At 43.3% G+C, this 18,668-nt stretch overlaps 2 protein-coding genes across 8 annotated transcripts in view; one reads left to right on the top strand and one right to left on the bottom strand.

The window, feature by feature from the left end:
- Positions 1 to 12,298, bottom strand: part of BFAR (bifunctional apoptosis regulator) — a 29,783-nt gene extending 17,485 nt beyond the window's left edge. Inside the window, exons 1-2 of one of the 5 annotated variants that reach the window (XM_058570010.1) lie at positions 12,212 to 12,298; positions 1,226 to 1,562 (exon numbers count right to left, since the gene is read on the bottom strand). In XM_058570010.1, the coding sequence (XP_058425993.1) occupies positions 1,226 to 1,488 (263 nt within the window). In that variant the 5' untranslated portion in view covers positions 1,489 to 1,562; positions 12,212 to 12,298. Of the gene's footprint in view, positions 1 to 1,225; positions 1,563 to 5,028; positions 5,763 to 7,965; positions 9,412 to 12,187 lie in introns of those variants that run through there. The other 4 variants (XM_058570009.1, XM_058570013.1, XM_058570012.1 and 1 more) reach the window with 4 other exon arrangements.
- A 3,759-nt stretch (positions 12,299 to 16,057) lies between these two features.
- PARN (poly(A)-specific ribonuclease) overlaps positions 16,058 to 18,668 on the top strand; it is a 156,693-nt gene continuing 154,082 nt past the window's right edge. For all 3 annotated transcript variants that reach the window (XM_058570015.1, XM_058570016.1, XM_058570017.1), the window contains exons 1-4: positions 16,058 to 16,158; positions 16,587 to 16,664; positions 17,991 to 18,070; positions 18,547 to 18,614. In XM_058570015.1, the coding sequence (XP_058425998.1) occupies positions 16,140 to 16,158; positions 16,587 to 16,664; positions 17,991 to 18,070; positions 18,547 to 18,614 (245 nt within the window). In that variant the 5' untranslated portion in view covers positions 16,058 to 16,139. The remainder of the gene's footprint in view (positions 16,159 to 16,586; positions 16,665 to 17,990; positions 18,071 to 18,546; positions 18,615 to 18,668) is intronic.

Consider the following 18,668-nt stretch of genomic DNA (forward strand, 5'->3'; position numbering starts at 1 on the left):
TTTAAATCTGAAAGAAATCACTACTAAGTCATAACTGAAATTACTCAGAAGAAAAGGAAGGATTGTAAGATGAGGGAGGAGGAGTCAAAGGGGTAATGTTCTAATTTTTAAAAAAGAATGTAAACAAATTAATGGAAATATGTATGGCTTATGTTATCAAAAATTAATTCATAAAAAGGGAAAAAAGTAGGGGCCGGCCCAGTGGCTTAGCAGTTAAGGCCACGTGCTCCGCTTCAGTGGCCTGGGGTTCGCGGGTTCAGATCCCGGGCGTGGACCTATGCACTGCTTATCAAGCCATGCTGTGGTGGCGTCCCACATATAAAGTAGAGGAAGATGGGCACAGATGTTAGCTCAGGGCTAATCTTCCTCAGCAAAAAGAGGAGGATTAGCAACAGATGTTAGCTCAGGGCTAATTTTCCTCACCAAAAAAAAAAAGGGAAAAAAGTAAAGTTCAGTAGTAAGACATAGATAGACCAACCATGAGGCCATCTGTAGGGCTCTTCATTTTCAATTATACACAGAGAACCCTCCTTCAGTTTAGGATTAACCTTCAGGTAAACCAAGGCTGACAAGTCAGAGCACAGTGTTTGCAAATATATCTCCTGTGAAAAAGAGAAGGTTGGGCTAATGTTTTCATGGAACTTTCTGGTACTCTGCTGATCTCAAGAAAACAACAAGAGACAGGGATCTTACCCTCAAAGGCCTCACAGGTATCACAGGTATATTACAACCACAGGGAAACAGAAAAGAACCCGCTATCCGAAAGGTCTTGCCATTTGTCATGTACCACTCTGCATGAGTAACTATCTCTACTAATGTGATAAAGGGAACAAGGGTTCAGTTAAAGATTATGAAAATCAACATGAAGCCAGTTATTCAGAATTGTAGTTACACCATTTTCTCTGTTAGATTCAGGATGTTCTCAGTGAATACAAATCAATGAAAAATATTATATGACAACAGATTACGAGCAATGGTCTGATAACCAGAATTTACTTCTTTCCTTCACTTGCAATAAGTAATAAACAAATTACAGTCACCTATGAGGAAGAGAGTCTGGATTTTCAGATCCTTGAGCTCCCTGACTCACATTTCAGCAGATCCAGAATGACCACCAAGGAGACCGACTCTGTGCCTCCAGCCTTTTCAACACGGCTGCTCCCTCCCATTAAGAGAAACCATACCATACAAGCTGTATGTGCTACCAATATGGACTGAGCATTACCTGAGGAGAATATTGACTTTGGGGAAACCTTCCCATTTTTCTCTGCATTCTGGACACTCTGTTTTCTTCGAAGAGGCCCACCATAAAGCTAGGCAGTGCCGGCAGAAGCTGTGCCCACAGTTCAAGGTGGTGGGGTTAACCAAGATGTCGTAACAGCAGTGGCAAGAAAATTCACTAACAGAAATCTGAGGGCAGGTGCTCTTGAGAGGCTCATCTTTCTCAAGGGTCACTGTGGACAGATCATTGTGTTGAGATTCCTCCATCGCTTAGCAAATTCTGGGATCCACAGCCATAGAAAATTTCAGACTCAGAAAATTGCTGCAGAGCATCATTAAATCTAGGAAAAAAAGACAGCAACAGAAATAGGACAATTGTTTAGTAGGTGTTTGAGATTACGGCCATTCTATTAAAGGTGGTTTTTAAATGTACAAATTTGATTTTAAAAATTCACATTCCATAAACCAGATAAACATCACTGAATTGCTTTCTGGCTATTTGTCATACTTTTGAAAATTAGGTAAAGCAAAACAGTGTAGTGGAAAGTTCAGTGGATGGGGGGCGGTATGTGTGGAGAATTCTAGATCCTTTTCTTTCACTAACTTCTTTTGAAAACATAATTCCTCTGCCCTCAGTTTTCTCAATTAAATTTCTAAGGTCCTTTCAATGTGTATGATTTTAAATAAACCAGCTTCTGGGCCCAGTAAAATGTCTGCAGTCAGCAGTAACAGATGTACTTCATGTAAATAACACATTTTGTCCAAATAAATCTGCCTTCCCATTAGGTATTTATTTTATAAACATTTGATTTCGGAGGCTCCCACAGGAGCAGTACCAGGAAGTGAGTAAAGCCTTGTTTTCTGAGGTCCCTGTGCCCAGGTCGACTCCCTCATGGCTCAATATACTCCTTTCCCCCAAGTCAACCCAAACAGGCATAGCATGCCCTCTGCAGCCAGACAATTTGGTGCCACAGAAAACACACTAATGTTGCTAATATGCAAATGGCAAAGGACAATTCTCTTTTCATTCTCATCTGGGTCTTAGGAAATTTTCTTATTGAGACGCAGTATGATGGAGAATACCACGGAGTTAGAATCTCAACTCTCCAACTCACTAGCTCTGTGACTGCATAAGTTACTTGAGCTCTCCGAGCCTTGTTTCCTCAACTGTGACAACAGTCCAAAAACCTTCAAGGGTTCTTGTAAGGATTAGAGACAGCGAAAGGAAAGGGGCTCCGATGGCGTATAGTGTAAATAGGGGCTAAAGAAATGATTCCTCATACTATTCCTGGTATTAGCATAGTGTGGGCACTGGGGGGAAAGCAAGGAAATCACTCCTGATCCCCGACACTGGTCACACAGAGAGGGGCTCACGTTTTGTGCTCTGCAGGCACTGTGGTTAGGAACACAGGTTCCACGGCTGGGTGGCCTGGGTTCTTACCCCCCCTCTGCCTTTACCAGCCTTGAGGTCTGAACTTGTTTGAGTCTCAGCTTTCTCATGTGTAAATGGGGGTGGTAATAGTATTTACCCCACTGGGAGGTTTTAAGAATTAAATCAGAGAACGCAAGTAAAGTACCTAGTACAAAGCCTGGCATACGGTAAGTAAACCATACATGGTAGCAACTTACCTGATTTTCAAATTCAGCGGCAAGAGAATTTTATCACCTTTTATAATGTGCAAAATTTTACAGAAAGCATGGTAACATTATATTTTAAATAAGCAAATCTATAAACAAAGACTAGAAGAAAATACAATGAAGTGTTAGTAATGGGTGTGTTGGGTGGGGGAGGGTCATGATTGTTTCAGTTTTGGTTTTCTGTATTTATCAAGTTGTTCTTAATGAAAATGTATGATGTTATAATAACTGTAAAAATATATATGAAATTGTAAAAAAATATACTGTATTCCCTTTGGCCTAACACCAATGGGAGATTTTCAACTCAGAATAAACACAACTAAGAGGAAGACGGGCACAGATGTTTTAGCCCAGGGCCAATCTTCTCAGCAAAAAAAGAGGAGGACTGGCATCGGAAGTTAGCTCAGGGCCTATCTTCCTCACCAAAAAGAAAAAGAAAAAAGAAAAGAAAACTAAATTTTAAACTCAGTGTTAAAGAAGAATAGATTCCTCATCCAGTTCTAAAAAGATAAATCTAAATTTTTAAAATTTATAATTAAATTAGTAGTTATTCACAGTAGCAGATGATAGTAAAGAGGGATGCAACTTCTGTCCAGGCCCAATAAAAACCATTCTTTTTGGAAGAAAGAGTCTAAATAAATGTTCTTAATGACAAATTCTACATTATTTCTGATAATCATATTTTCTCATTATTTGTATGTTTAGGAACATTTAAAAAATTTCCAAGTGCTTCCATTTGGGCAGCCTGTTCAAATGGCTAAGAAAGTGGGAGATCTTATACGTATAGGTTTTGGGAGAAAGGAATCACTTTGATAAAGTAGTTCCTTTATTTGGCTAATAATGATTACACAACTACCACATGCAGAGCATTATCCCAGGAAAGAATAATTGCACCACTGCTATTTATTGAGCATCTCCTATTAGCTGGGCACTGGGCAGGTCTTTTCGCTACCTTCATGATCACATCTGGACTCGGTGTCAGAGGAAAGACAGCGAGGCTGCCAGCGAGGGCTGTGCAAGGGGTCAGACAAGACGGGCCTGACTGGGGCACTGCTCTGTGTTTTCCCGGGGAGCAGTGAGGGATACAGGAGCTACAGGTCTGCTACGGGGTCTTGTGTGCCTGGTTAACGAGAGGGGGGGCCGATGGGAGCACGTGAAGGTTTCAGAGGCAATGAGATCAGCGAAGCTGTGCTTGAGGATGGTAAGTCTCATCAAGAAGGAGGGCTAGGCTGGGCCAGGTGACAAGTGAGTATTATTACTTCTGGGACTAAGGTGGCAAAGGTGAAAATGGCAAAGAAATGAAAGGTGGCAAAAAAAGCGATCAATCTATCCGAGAGATGTTTAAGAAAATAACTGATGGGCTTTGGCGACTAGAGAGAAAGAATGATCAAAGATGCTGGCTAGGTTTCAGAACTAGGGAAGAAGAACAGTACTTCTGCTAGAAATGGGTCACTGTAAACCAGTGGAGCCAATCTTGGAAAGAAGTTGAATTTTAGAAAAGTTGAGTTTGAGGTGATGACAAGACTTCCAAGTAGAACTGCCTAGTGAGCAGATGGAGATACAAAACTATAGTTAAGAGTTAAGAATGAGGCCAAGTGTATGGATTTCAGAGTCATTTGCAGAGAAATGACAATGTATATTGAAATTAATTTCTCATAAATTAGCCTTTAAAACTAGAATGCATCAGTAGTTCCCAGCTTACCAGATCTTATTTCTCATGAGAGAAAACAAATCACACGCTGATGTCAAAAGTGTCTTTTATAAGTCGTATTTTCAAAAGCAGAGGTGGCCACTAACTTTGTTTTATAATTCTCTTTAACAAACTATAAACTGCAGGAACTTTATGTCTTGGGAATTTTGCTAGTTTCATTTTACCATAAATTCAGAAGTGAAAGCTAACAGAGAAAGAATACACATCTTAACCAAATTCAGTTGATTTTTTTCTGCTATTTCTGTCTGTACGTATTTGGGTTATCTCCATTAAGAAAGCAGTACTTTTAGAGGAGGAAAGTGCCTCTTAAGTGATAAAATCTAGCTCAGACACTAAAGTTCCAAGCTGTGGTGTTCTGGCTTGGGTAAACACACCCTCCCGCACTGGCAACGATTAAAGGCCTCTTTGAGGAGAAGGCCCAGTGTTCCTGAGGAGGTTTATAGCTGTTCTCTACAAACTTGGCACACGCATCAGCAGGCTGGAGCTGTGAGAAGGTTCGCGGGCTCCTTCTCAGTTCTTTCACAAGTAAGCCCACGTTAGAACATCCCTGTAGCCTCCTGTTCTTTTCCTCTTGTCTCAAAGGCCTCAGAGAAGACTGGGGGGACGTGGTTAGGACTGGGGCAAGGAGACTCATTCCATTCCCACCTCCAGTGCCCCATTCACATGGATACACTTTGGTTTATGTTTAATCATCACATCAAATTGCAAGCGTTAATCACCCAATTCAAAATTAACAGGAAGAATGCCTGAGTTTGGAAAACTCTCCAAAACTGCAGACAGAGACAAGTTTAAAATGACAGGTTGAACAGCACAGAATTGAAAAGTACAGCAAAACTTCTGTGGACTGAGTCACTCTGAAGAGCTGTGGTTTCTGAAGAAAAGTTGGGCCTTCAGCTGACGCCTGTAGAGGCACCTCAGGAGGTCTGTGCGTACTCTGAAATTACATACCGAGCTTGTGTTTGTGCATGTGGGCGTGTCATAAGAGCATTCTCCTGAAGGTAATCTTCAGCTCTTACTAGGCTCTCAAAGGGGACCAAGACCCAAATAAGGTTCAGAACTAGTGTTTATCCACTGGGATAAAGACTTTCTTAACGTACTACAGCCCTCTGCTTCCTAAGGTGGTTATAATGAACCCAGGTGAGCTTGCCACAGTGACGCAGCCTTCTTGCCATGAGCATCCATATTTTGTGTCCTGGAACAGTCTCAACATTGGCAGCCCCCACTCAACTGTGGCAACAGCTGGCCTGCAAAGCACGCTTGCTTTCACATGGTGTTTCTTTCTCTCTCTGCCCTTCTTTCTACCTTTCCCTCTCTTTCTTTGCTCCTCCCCCTTCTTCTTCTTTCCTCTCTTTCTTTCTATTGAATCTGGTGCCAGTATTTTTAAAAATCTGATTTCCATAAAAATCCAGATTCCTGGCTGCTACTGAAAAAACTCAGATCTGGCAAGAGCAGGCTCTCATTTTGCGTGACAAGAATCAGCTCCAACTGACTAAGTCAGCAGGTGCCCCCTTCAGACAGGGCACGCCCACTCCAGTTTGCTAGTCCTCACTCACCTGTTTTCCTCATTTCTGTTACTTGCCTGACCCCTGAGTTTTCATGACCTGCCGCGTAAGGCGATGTCTTCAGTCCACTGATGAGTGTATGATGTTTCCAGGTTAACCAGCCTTAGGCTAGTAAGCTTTTGGAGTTCTGACAGCTTATAGTTTTCCTGTCTTTTGATTTGCTGTCAGGCTGTTACTTATCATTGCTGAGAAAGTGATTGCCTATGAGGTCTTCCAAAATTTTTCAAAGTTACTGCTTCTACTCTGCTTTAGATGCAGAAGCCAGATAACCTTTGTTAGTAGATTCTGTGTGGGCAAGACTCTGGATGAACCTTAGGGCAGGAACCAAGTCTAAAAATTCTAAGTCAGCTTTATTGTCATCATATCCCCAGAGAACTAGCTCAAAATGAATAGAGTGAGAGTTTGTGGGCTCTTCTATGAATCACATATTTCATACAAGGCCTTTAAGACACTTATTTTAATTTTTGGGAGGTGTTCTTTACTTCCTGGTTTGAGAGGCAGTGTAATACACCTCAGTTTTAAAATCAGAAGACAGGTCTGAGTCCCAGCTCTTCTCTTTATGAGCCAGGAGATCATGGACAAATTACTCATTCCCTCCAAGTCTCACATTAGCATATGTAAGGAATGGGGTCACTACTGCCAACCTCACAGGGCTGTCATGAGCCTAAGGACGACACATGTAAGCTTTGGCACACAGGAAGTGTTCAATAAATGGGGTCCCTTCTTCCACAACACCTTCCGGGTGGATGACATTTCCCAATCCAGATAAGTGTGGAATCTAAAGTAGTTGTCGTTCTTAGGCTCATGCCATATAATCAACACCTTGTTCTAACATCTCACCAATGTAACTTTTAAAACACCTGGAGAGATGCTACTTCCTGAGGAACACACCATCTCTAAAATTACAGTGTCAAGAAATGGCGTAAAATCTTAGAAAGGATTAATATGTGAAATATGACATAAATACACACATATGAAAAAACTTTTCTACAAGTCGACCTTTCCTAAAACTGTCATGGGTTTGGTCTGTTGGCACAACTGATAGGAAACACTTATCACAGTCTCCAATGACTTGGGCAATTCCAAGATATCTATCACCATAACCTTTTCTAAGTTTTCCCAAAGAAATACCTAACTGACAGGGTATAGTTATCTGAAAAATCTATGCAGAAAAAGAAATGGCTGGGACATAAAAACAATCTCCTAATAATTCTAAGTAACTAAAGAACCTAGAATGAACTTGGCTATTCCTCCCTCAGAAGGAGAGTTGTCTGTCTGACGCAGTCAAGTGCTCATCTATGGAACTGTCCAGAGGGCTACTATCTGGAAGGAGGGGGTGGCACTGCTGTTACCTCTTTGATTCCTTAGTCATCCAACTAGCATTTAAGAAAGTCAATTAGTACAATAATTTTTATTGCGTTTATAAAAAAAGAATGCATTAATTCTGAGTTTAAGAATTTTTATAGGGCCGGCCCCGTGGCTTAGCGGTTAAGTGCGCGCGCTCCGCTGCTGGCAGCCCGGGTTCGGATGCCGGGCGCGCACCGACGAACTGCTTCTCTGGCCATGCTGAGGCCGCGTCCCACATACAGCAACCAGAAGGATGTGCAGCTATGACATACAACTATCTACTGGGGCTTTGGGGGAAAAAATAAATGAATAAATAAAATTATTAAAAAAAAAAGAATTTTTATACCTTAGCTTATAAAGATCTCATTATGTAATGATTGTTAACTCTTTAGAAATCATAATCTTCAAACTGCTTTGTTCAGTGGTATATAATTATGGTCCTACTTCTTCATTCAACAAAACATTTATTGTGATTATAGTACATACCTAATGTTTTAGGAATAATCCTTTGATGGGCTAATTTATTGGGATTCTAGCCTGAAAAATATGATGTCAATCATTTCTTAGCAAAGTTGTTCACCGAAATAAAAAGATTTTGGCTCTATATGGGCCTCTAATTAGGCTATTTCTTCTCATTACATATTACCTGACAACAGAGAATAATGACAATTGCTAATATTTACTAAGCCCTTATAATGTGAAAGACATAATAATCCTATGGGGTAATTATTACTGTCATTTTCATTTTACAGATGAGAAAATGGAGGCCTAATTCATATAGGACAGAGCCTGGTTTTAAATCATGGTCTGACTTAAAGCCTGTTCTCATAACACTATATTATCCCAACAAGGTAATAAATAAGTTATTAGTTCAAAGGAATGATTTGCTCCTTTGTCATCTAGGCCACATCACTGACCTGCTACTACACAGCTCAGAAATCCAAACTAGAGAAAAACTAGAATTTGACAACATTGCATTCTGGAACATGAACTCCAGCTTGTGGTTGTTAGGGTGAGCAAGCTATTCCATGAACTAAATAAACAGAAACATTCACAATAGAAATAGAGGTGAGGCTGGCTGGGAGCACCCCTATTTCTGACACCTCAGGTCCACCTCTGGGGACACCACTATAAACACTGGCAGAATACTACAGACATTATGAAATGTCCAAAGAGCGACCACGCATTTTTAGTGACTACGAAACAGGCTCTGACAGTATAAAACCTTGTGTTTTTCCAACTCCAAATAGATTTTCTTTTGGGATGGGGTCAGAAATCACTAGGGCAAAGGTAGCTCCCTCACTGGCTGTTGACCTGCTGCCTCAACTGTGAGGCGCTGTGATTTACTGCCTGAGTGGTGTTGGGCAAGATGAGAGCACTCTGAGAAGGGTGTCCTGTCTCTCTCTAGACTCTCCTCTCTCGCTTCTGTTACGTGGCATACATGCCATGACTTATCCTGTCTTAAATGCTGCACATGTCCAATAACTCAGAGAGTGATCAAAAACTACTGGTAGTTCCCAGCAACCCATACCTTAACCACCGGTTTTTAAACTATTCTGCTCTGATTCACATACTATAAACTAACGTGTTGTCTTCAGGTTTAGCTCACTCTTACACTTTTTGCATACTACTGTTGGAGTAGTCTTTGCCTCTCCAACCAGATCCTGAGCTCCTTGAGGTCGGGAACCAAGCCAATAGAATTCTAATTCAAGTCACCGTAGCTGAGAGTAGCTGGCGCAAAGCTGGGCTCTAGATATTTGTAGTTGAAAATCAAACCAACAAATATTTGACTTCCTATCACAGGAATTTCTCAGAACCTCCATCAGAATCACGTGGGAAGTTTGGCGAATCTGAATAAGGATATCTGGGATAGACTCAGGGATGTACATTTTATTTATTTATTTATTTTTTGGGTGAGGAAGATCAGCCCTGAGCTAACATCTGCCAATCCTCTTCTTTTTTGCTGAGGAAGATTGGCCCTGGGCTAACATCCGTGCCCATCTTCCTCTACTTTATACAGGACGCCGCCACAGCATGGCTTGACCAGCAGTGCATCAGTGCGCATCGGGATCCGAACATGTGAACCCCGGGCCACGGAAGCCGAGCGCATGCACTTACCCACTGCGCCACCGGGCTGGCCCAGGAATGTACATTTTAAACAAGCCCCTCAGGATATTCTTATGCACATGGAAGTTTGGGAACTAGACAGCTGTGACATACAAACACACACTTATATGCCTAAATATATGTTTTAGACAAGGTATGGGTAAGGTGCCAACAAAATAAAGTTTAAGTAACATTTCTAATCTCGTTTCCTCTTCTCTCATTGCCTTCCTCTCTCCACTGCTCGAATCATCCTCCTCGAGCAAAAGTCTGATCAAGCCTTTCCTTTGTTCAAAACCTTCCTGACTATGACAAATTAAAACCCATAGCTGTAAGCTTGTCCTTTAAGAATCTTTATGGGAGGCTGGCCCAGTGGCGTAGCAGTTAAGTTCATGCACTCTGATTCAGCAGCCCCAGGTTCGCAGGTTCGGATCCCGGGTGTGGACCTATGGACCGCTTATCAAGCCATGCTGTGGTGGCATCCCATATAAAGTGGAGGAAGATGGGCACGGATGTTAGCCCAGGGCCAGTCTTTCTCAGCAAAAAAGAGGATTGGCAACAGATGTTAGCTCAGGGCTAATCTTCCTCAAAAAAAGGAAAAAAAGAATCTTTATGGCCCACCAGCAATCAACACAACATTTTAAATAAGAAAACAAACTCTGGAGCCAGAATGAGTTCCAATCTCAGCCCCACCAATTATTAGTTGTATGATCTCAGGCAAGTCACTTCACCTCTGTGCCTCAGTTTCCTCATCTGTAAAATGGGGACAGTAATAGTATCTTCCTGATAGGGCTGTTGACAGAATTAAATGAATTAATATATGCACAGCACTCAGAATAGTGCTGGCACATAGTAAGTGCAATATAAGTGTTAGCTATTACTCTTATCGTGATTATGCCCTACTGCTCACCTCCTCACACACTACAATCTAGTCTTATTATTACTTCCTGCTCCTTGGGCATTTTTCCATATCACACTTTTCCCTCCATCTGTAACACAGCTCCACACCATGCCTGGGTCAAAAATGTCCAACTGATAAGACCCAAATCAACTGTCACTTGAAAGTCTTTAATGACTAACTCCCTCCACACCCAAATTAATCCTTCCCACCTCTATGCATTGGCATAACTTTTATTTGTGTACGTTTCCTCATCTTCTAGACTATAATTTCCCCAGAGAGGTTTGGTTTTAGGAATGAGAGAGGTTTGGAACCCAGGTCATATTTATCCTCCCTGAGCCTCATATTTCCCATATTAAGTTCAGGATAATAATATCTACTTGGAAGGAGGTTTAAATGACAAACTCTATCCATAGATACTCAAAGAGTCTACTGTATGGCTGATTGGTATATTAACAGAATTACTACATTTGCATTTACTGAGTGCCAGCTACGTAAGTAGTGTACGTAGTAAGCCAAGCCCTGGAGCTTACACACAAAAGAACTGCCCTGGAGCAGCAGTTTTTCCATCAAGTTTATGGAGACAGGCAGGGAAACGCAGAGCACCTCAAACACCCGGCTTGGCTGTTTACACACCAGCCGTGACAAGAACAAACAAAACAACCCAACCCGCACGTGCACTCCGTGCCGGCTCTGGGGTGTGCCCGGGGAAAGAGAGTACAGCTCCTTCCTATTGGCCTTTCAGAGCGCGACATCATGACCACCCCCAAAGGACCGGCCAATGGGCGCCGGCGGGGAGGACCCAACGGCGACAGTTGACCGCATGACAGCGCCTGGGCTCTCATTTTCTCCTCTCCAGCAAAGCTGGGGGGGCAGCCGCCTCGGGCAGTGACAGGGCCGCCTCCTGTTCCGCCAAAGATCCCCAGTTAGACCCACAGCCTAACTCTCATTTGCCTTTTTTTCCTAAACGAAAACTCTCTTTTGCTCCAGTTCAGTTTTCTAAGCCGTGAGTTCGGAGCCCAACCCCACTGTTGACTTTGGGGTTTCACTTTCCCTTTTCTGCGCGTCCGTTACCCCATTTTAAGACGGGAGCCATCGCTCCGCTTTGAGGCAAGAACGTGCCTCGCTAAGGAGACCTGAAGCCCAGCCTGACGTCTATCGGGAGCTTAATCCCAGTGCGACTCCGGGGTTTCACTTTTCCTTTTCTGCGCCTCCTAACCCTATTTTAAAACGGGAGCCATCGCTCCGCTTTGAGGCAGGCACGTGCCTCGCTAAGTAGACCTGAAGCCCAGCCCGGCGTCTATCGGGGGCCTAATCAATTCTGGACGCGTTGTCGCAGGCTGCGGTAGGCGCCCTGGGGAGGCGCCCCGTCGTCCCCCTCCAGGGGGTGTGGAAGCGACGCCTCCTCCCTCTCGCCCTGTAGAGACCCTGGAGCCACAGGCTCTGACTCTGATCCCCGAGGGCTCACAGGCGAGGCCCAGCGACAGGCCGAGCGGGATGTGGGGCTCTCGAGACGGGATGGGGAAGCTGGCCAAGCGCGGGGTCCACGCCCGGATGCCAAGACTGCGGATGCTCAGGACCCGGGCCTGGCTGACGAGAGCCCCGCGCACCTCTTCCGACTTCGTCCCCCACGCCCGTCCTCCACACCAGGCCCCGACATCGAGCCCGGGCCACCCGCTCGCCATCCCCCGCCGCGCCGCTGCTCACCACTCCGCTCACCCCCGGGCTGACCTGGCCGTCTGGCACCCTCTTGAACCCCTGCGGAAGTACAGGAGGAGTTGGCCCCTTCACTTCCGGAAGAAACACCTAGGACGGACTGCGGAGGAGGGTTCCCACTGCCCGCGACCATAGAGGAGAGGCCGCATTCGTTTCCCAAGCCCCTCAACCCCGCGACCTCCCGGCCGCCTAGAGCGGCCACTCCCCGGCCGCGGACTTTGGCGCATGCGTAGTACCGCCGGCCCCGCCCCTTCCTTTGCGTGGACACACCTTGGGCCGGGGCGTTACCCCCGGAGGGTGAGGCGGGTGCTTGGCTTTGCTCCAGCGGGGCGTGTGTTTCTGTCTGGAGGAGACAGCTTTGTCCAGAAATTAAAATGTTGTTACAAGACAGCACTGTACTACTCGCCACAAATTTTTTTTGCCTTCACATTTTATGCAGAACATCAAAGGACCATGGCTCAAGTTCCGTTTGCAGTAAGAAGAATCGGGATTAAAATGACTTTTTTATCACCGCGTTTTTTTCTCTCAGCGTCTTGATCCGTTGAAAATTCATGCTGATTATGTGTTTTAAATCGCTGGCCTGGAGATTGTTAAATTGATCATTTGGGACAACATTTTTTTTTTTCCTGTCTATCAAATTGGCAAAGAGTAAAAAGATTGGTAATGGCCTGTGCTAATGGGGGGAGTGTGTGAAGTCAGTTTCTGGAGGATAATCTGGCAATAGGTATCAGTATATTTTTTTTAAATTGTGGTAAAAGATACATAATGTAAAATTTACCATTTTAACCATTTTTAAGTGCCTAGTTCAGTGGCATTAAGTATATCCACATTGTTCTGCAACCATCATCATCATCATCCATTTCCAGGACTTTTTCATCTTCCCAAACTGAAATTCCATACCTATTCAAACAACTCCCCGAGATCCCTTCTCCAAGCCTCTGGTAACCACGGTTCTGCTTTTTGTTTCTATGAATTTGACTACTCTAGGTACCACATATAAGTAGAATCATACAGTATTTGTCTTGTTATGACTGGCTTATTTCATTTAGCATAATGTCCTCAAGTTTCATTTTCCTTTTCAAGGCTGAATAATGTTCCATTGTATGTATATATCATGTTTTGTTTATCCATTCATCTGTTAATGACACTTGGATTGTTTCCACCTTTTGGCTATTGTGAATAATGCTGCTGTGAACATGGGTGTGCAAATACCTGTTTAAACCTCTGCTTTCATTTCTTTTGGATGTATGCCCAAAAGTGGAATTGCTGCATCATATAATTCTATTTTTAATTTTCGTGTGTGTGTGTGTGTGTGTGTGTGTGTGTGTGAGGCACACTGGCCCTGAGCTAACATCTGTTGCCAATCTTCCTCCTTTTGCTTGAGGGAGATTGTCACTAAGCTAACATCTGTGCCAACCTTCCTCTACTTTGTATGTGGGACGCCGCCATAGCATGGCTCAATGAGCAGCGTGTTGGTCTGTGCCAGGGATCCAAACCCTTGAACCACTGGCCGCTGAAGCAGAGTTTGCAGATTTAACCACTACGCCACCAGGCTGGCCCCTGTTTTTAATTTTTTAAGAAGCACCGTACAGTTTTCCATAGTGGCTGCCTGATTTTACATTCCCACCAGCAGGACACAAAATTCCAATTTCTCACTTAATGGGTGTGAAATGGTTTCTCATTGTGGGTTTGATTTGCATTAGTGATGTTGAGCATCTTTTCATGTGCTTTTTGGCTATTTGTATATCTCCTTTGGAGAAATATTTATTCAAGTTTTGTCCATTTTTTAATTGGATTGTTTGTTTTTGAGTTGTTGAGTTGTAGGAGTTTTTTTATATATTATGAATGTTAAACCTTTAGCAGATATATGATGTGCTAATATTTTCTCCCATTCAGTGGATTGCCTTTTCACCTTGCTGATAGTGTCTTTTGATATACAATTGTTTTTAATTTTGATGTAGGTCAATTCATCTATTTTTTCTTTTGTTACCTGTGCTTTTCGTGTCCTAGCCAAAAAATCATTGCCAAATCCAATGTCATGAAGGTTTTGCCCTGTGTTTTCTTCTAATAGTCTTATAGTTTTAGCTCTTACATTTAGGTGTTTGATCTATTTTGAATTGTTTTATATGGTGTTAGGTAAGGGTTCAACTTCATTCTTTTTTTTTTTTTTTTTGAGGAAGCCTGGCCCTGTGCTAACATGTGTTGCCAATCTTTCTCTTTTCCTTTTTTCTCTTTTTCCTCCCCAAAGCCCCGGTACATAGTTGTATAGTTGTATATTATAGTTGTAGAGTTGTAACTCTTCTGTATGGGACGCAGCCTCAGCATGGCTTGATGAGCAGTGAGTAGGAGTAGGTTGGCGCCCAGGATCCAAACCATGAACACTGGGCTGCCGAAGCGAAACTCTCGAACTTAACCACTGCACCACCAGGCTGGGCCCTCAACTTCATTCTTTTGCATATGGATATCCAGTTTTCCCAGCACCGTTTGTTGGAAAGTGTATCCTTTTCCTCTTGAATGATCTTGGCATCCTTGTTGCAAATCATTTGACCGTATATTTGAGGGTTTATTTTGGGGCTTTCTATTCTCTTTCATTGGTCTGTATGTCTTTATGCCAGTACCACACTGTTTTGATTACTGTAGTTTTGTAGTGAGTTTTGATATTTGTTTAATTTAAATTACTTTAAATTTAAGTGGCCATATGTGGCTAGTACTTTCCATTTAGGACTTTTTTAGCTGAAAGAAGAAGGCAGAGAGACATGTCAAGCTTGAGGTTTGACTACTTGTCCTATTGGTATTTGCCCTTCCCATTCGATCTGAACTCTAGAATTGACATTCACTTGCTGCTGCCTCATACTAGGGATAGTGGGCATAATTTCCTATATATAAATTTCCATTGAATGAGGCATGGAAAATGGACTTGTTGTGGGACCTGGTGGGGAAAATATGGCTAGACTCTTATTTGTTCTTCAGAGTACTTAATATTTCCTTTTGGGAGGAAAATGGTTAAACTGGTTTGTACTCAGTATTTCTCTCAAACCTCAGAGATACGAATGCAGGGAAATGTGACAGCAAGTCAAAACTCTGATCATTTCTTACATATATTTATACAGGGCCTTAAAGTTCACATACATTATCACCACTGATCTCAACCCTTTTTAGTGGATGAGGAAATTGAGCTTTAAGAAGGTTGAATATGTTCCAGACCTAATAAATGGCAGAACTAGCCTTTGAAAACAGATCTTCTAGCCAGCTTCATAGTAGGCTTTTGTGAAAGACCAAGGTTATTCATTCACTGAACCCATGTTTATTGATGTGTCGTGGTAGGCTCTGGGGTTCAATGGCAAATACCAAACCAAAGTAAAACGCCGATAGGCAAGACTTTATCTGTGCTGCTTGCTTTAGTATTCCCAGTGGCTAGTGCAGTAAAGGTCTCAGCTCTGCTTTCTCTGTCACCTCTCTAAGTAACCTTCCCTCCCATTATTCTTATTGCAGCACCCTGCTCTTTCTCTTCATAGCGACTATCGTGTTTCCGAGTGGCAAGTTTCCTATCTGACTTGCTCCTCTTCCCCCAAATTAAGCTCCAGTGGGGCAGAGACCTTGTCTTTTTTTGTTTATCATTGTATCCCTACGCCTTTCAGAGAGCCTGGCACCTAATAGGAACCCAGGAAATATGTGTCCATCAACTGGATGTCAAGTTAGGCCACGCCTTGGGGACTTCGGTAGCCACGCCCCTCCTCTGTTCCTGGAAGGAGTGAGAGGAGCCCAGCCGGGGCCCCGCCCCCGCCGTGACGCAGGCGCACGTGACGCTCGCCGGCGCGCGCTGTTTCCGGAAGTCGCCGCTGGGGTCCCCGCAGCTGCTGCCTCTGCGGTCGCCGCGGAGCTCCACGAGTAGAACGGCGGAGGCTGCCTCGGGCGGGACGGGGGGCTGCGGCCACTCTGCAGAATGGAGATAATCAGGAGCAGTGCGTGTCCAACGTGCACCTCCCCGCGTCCTCGCGGCCTCCCTCAGCCGGCCTGCTAGGCCCAGACCACGGCCGGTCTGCTTGGCAGGGCCTGGGGCTGAAGCAGCCCGTCAGGGGTTTGTCCCCCTTAATCGTGGGCGCCTCCTGGGGCCTTGTTCCTCTCTGGCCCGTGCACCCCTAGGGACTTGTCCTCCTCCTTCCCGGGCACCCCCCGGGGCCTTGTCCCTCTTTGGCCGGTGCACCCTCGGGGCTTGTCCCCGTCTAGCCCGTGCACCCCTCGGGGACTTTCGGTTCCATGCTTCCCTCCAGGACTTGTACTCCGGCCCGAGGCCTTAGATGCTCCTTGGCCCTCCTTCCCTCTCCCCTTAGGAGCCTGCAGGCAGGAAGCCGGGCCACCGGTTCTGAGCCTCTTCTCGGTTTCTCCGCAGATTTTAAGAGTAATCTTCACAAAGTGTACCAGGCCATAGAGGAGGCCGACTTCTTCGCCATCGATGGGGAGTTTTCAGGTATCCTTCGCTTGTAAGCTCGAGGCCAGCGCCCGGCAATGCATAGCCAAGGCTCCGGTCCCCCGCCCCTGACTTCTGCGTGCTGGCCGCTCCTGCCTGTTTGTAGCCTTAGGCGAGTTGCATGAGTCTCAGCGTTTCCTTGTAAACGTTTCAAAAGCACGGAAGGGATGAGGTGGATTTCTGATTGTTTGAGCTCTGAGAGTTGGAGGTAGAGATCATGGTTTTGGTGCTGCTTAAAACTGACATGTACATGGGTTAGGGTCAGGCTTGTGTGTGTGGTAAAATATACATAACCATTTTTAAGTAGTTTTACAGTTCAGCAGCACTAAGTACATTCACAGTGTTGTGCAGCCATCTCCACCATCCATCTTCAGAACTTTTTCATCTTCCCAAACTTTGTACCCATTGAACAATAACTCTCAATTCCTTCTTCTCCTCTGCCTCTGGCAACCACTATTTCTGCGTCTATGAATTTGACTGCTCTAGCACTTCTTGTAAGTGGAATCATACAATATTTGTCCTTTGTGACTAACTTTAGGGTCAGGTTTTTGTGGGTAAATGAGGGTATTCTTTTATGCATTAGTGGAAGTGTTCATTGCCTACCTTGTTGTGAGTGTGTATGTGTGTGTAATACTTTACCTACACTTAAAATTGCACGGATTTTTTCTTTGGATCAAAGACTAATTTTTCAATTATTGAAGTCAGTATGAACAGTTGGCTCCCTTTGGTATAGATATCCACTTCCGCTATCTGATTTTACATGTTTAGAAAACTGTTCAGCTCTTTCTAAAGGAGTCCATGCTGGAGGTAAATAGGGATCCTTGGCTTTAATTAAGCATGCAGTTTCTAGTTGGAATCAGTTCCCCTGGAAGCTAAGAGTTTCCACCAGAAATAATTTTCTCTTGACCTTGAAAATAACCCTTGTTGTATAGATGTTACTCCAAACTGTTGGCCAAGACCGATACTCTAACAGTAACATACTTCAGGGTTTGTTGATGTCTGATTATGCCTTAATCTTTTGAAAGCAGCAAAACTTATTGAATCGTAGAGATAGCTTTCTTAAATCATTACTGTGTTTTGAAACCTCTTTTAGACACTGGAACTACCCATTCTCACATTGAAACATTCACATCTCTAAATTCATTATTATAGAGTTTAGCTTGGTAGTCAGTGAAATGAATACTAATTTTGAAAAAAGTGAAGCAGTGCTTCCAGTTAATCTTAATTCATAAGAATATGAAATTATAGAGCCATTGACTAGTTGACTGACATTTTTTACTTTATAATTTATTAACAAGTTAAAAACTTTTATTTCTTAAAATCTAGGAATCAGTGATGGACCTTCAGTCTCTGCCTTAACAAATGGTTTTGACACTCCGGAAGAAAGGTATCAGAAGCTTAAAAAAGTAAGTGGATGTGCTAGAAAATCTTTTTTTTTTTTTTTCACGTAGGTCCTCCTTATGTTGAATTATAGAGAAATATTAAACTTGCACAATAACTTCTCAACCCAGCAGTGAATTGATATTTTAGTGATATTTAAAACAACAGCAAAAATAATTGTTTGCTGGAAAACATGTTGGGTAAGGTTTAGTATTTTCAATGTTAATTTGATTTATAGGAAGTATGATGTGGTTATTTTAATCATTTGGAAATAGGCCTAATATGATGCTCTGGATGATGGATAGGTGCTTAATTGGGAAAAATATTAAGAAATGTATATAAACTAATAATGCTTCTGATACATAATCTGTAATCTGTTCTAATCGGAAGTATTCTGCCAAAGTCAAGTTGAGTAATCAGAAAGCCCACCTGATTGAGAATACTATTGCTCACATCGAATATACAGCACTGTTTTGACAGATGTTTTATTTCCCTTTTCCAGCATTCCATGGACTTTTTGCTGTTTCAGTTTGGCCTTTGCACTTTTAAGTATGACTACACAGATTCAAAGTAGGTTGTTTTAACAAGTGGTGGGAATTCTATTGTCGTGGCATAGTGTAATCC

This window comes from Diceros bicornis, chromosome 26 (assembly GCF_020826845.1).
Source record: "Diceros bicornis minor isolate mBicDic1 chromosome 26, mDicBic1.mat.cur, whole genome shotgun sequence".
NCBI lineage: Eukaryota > Metazoa > Chordata > Mammalia > Perissodactyla > Rhinocerotidae > Diceros > Diceros bicornis.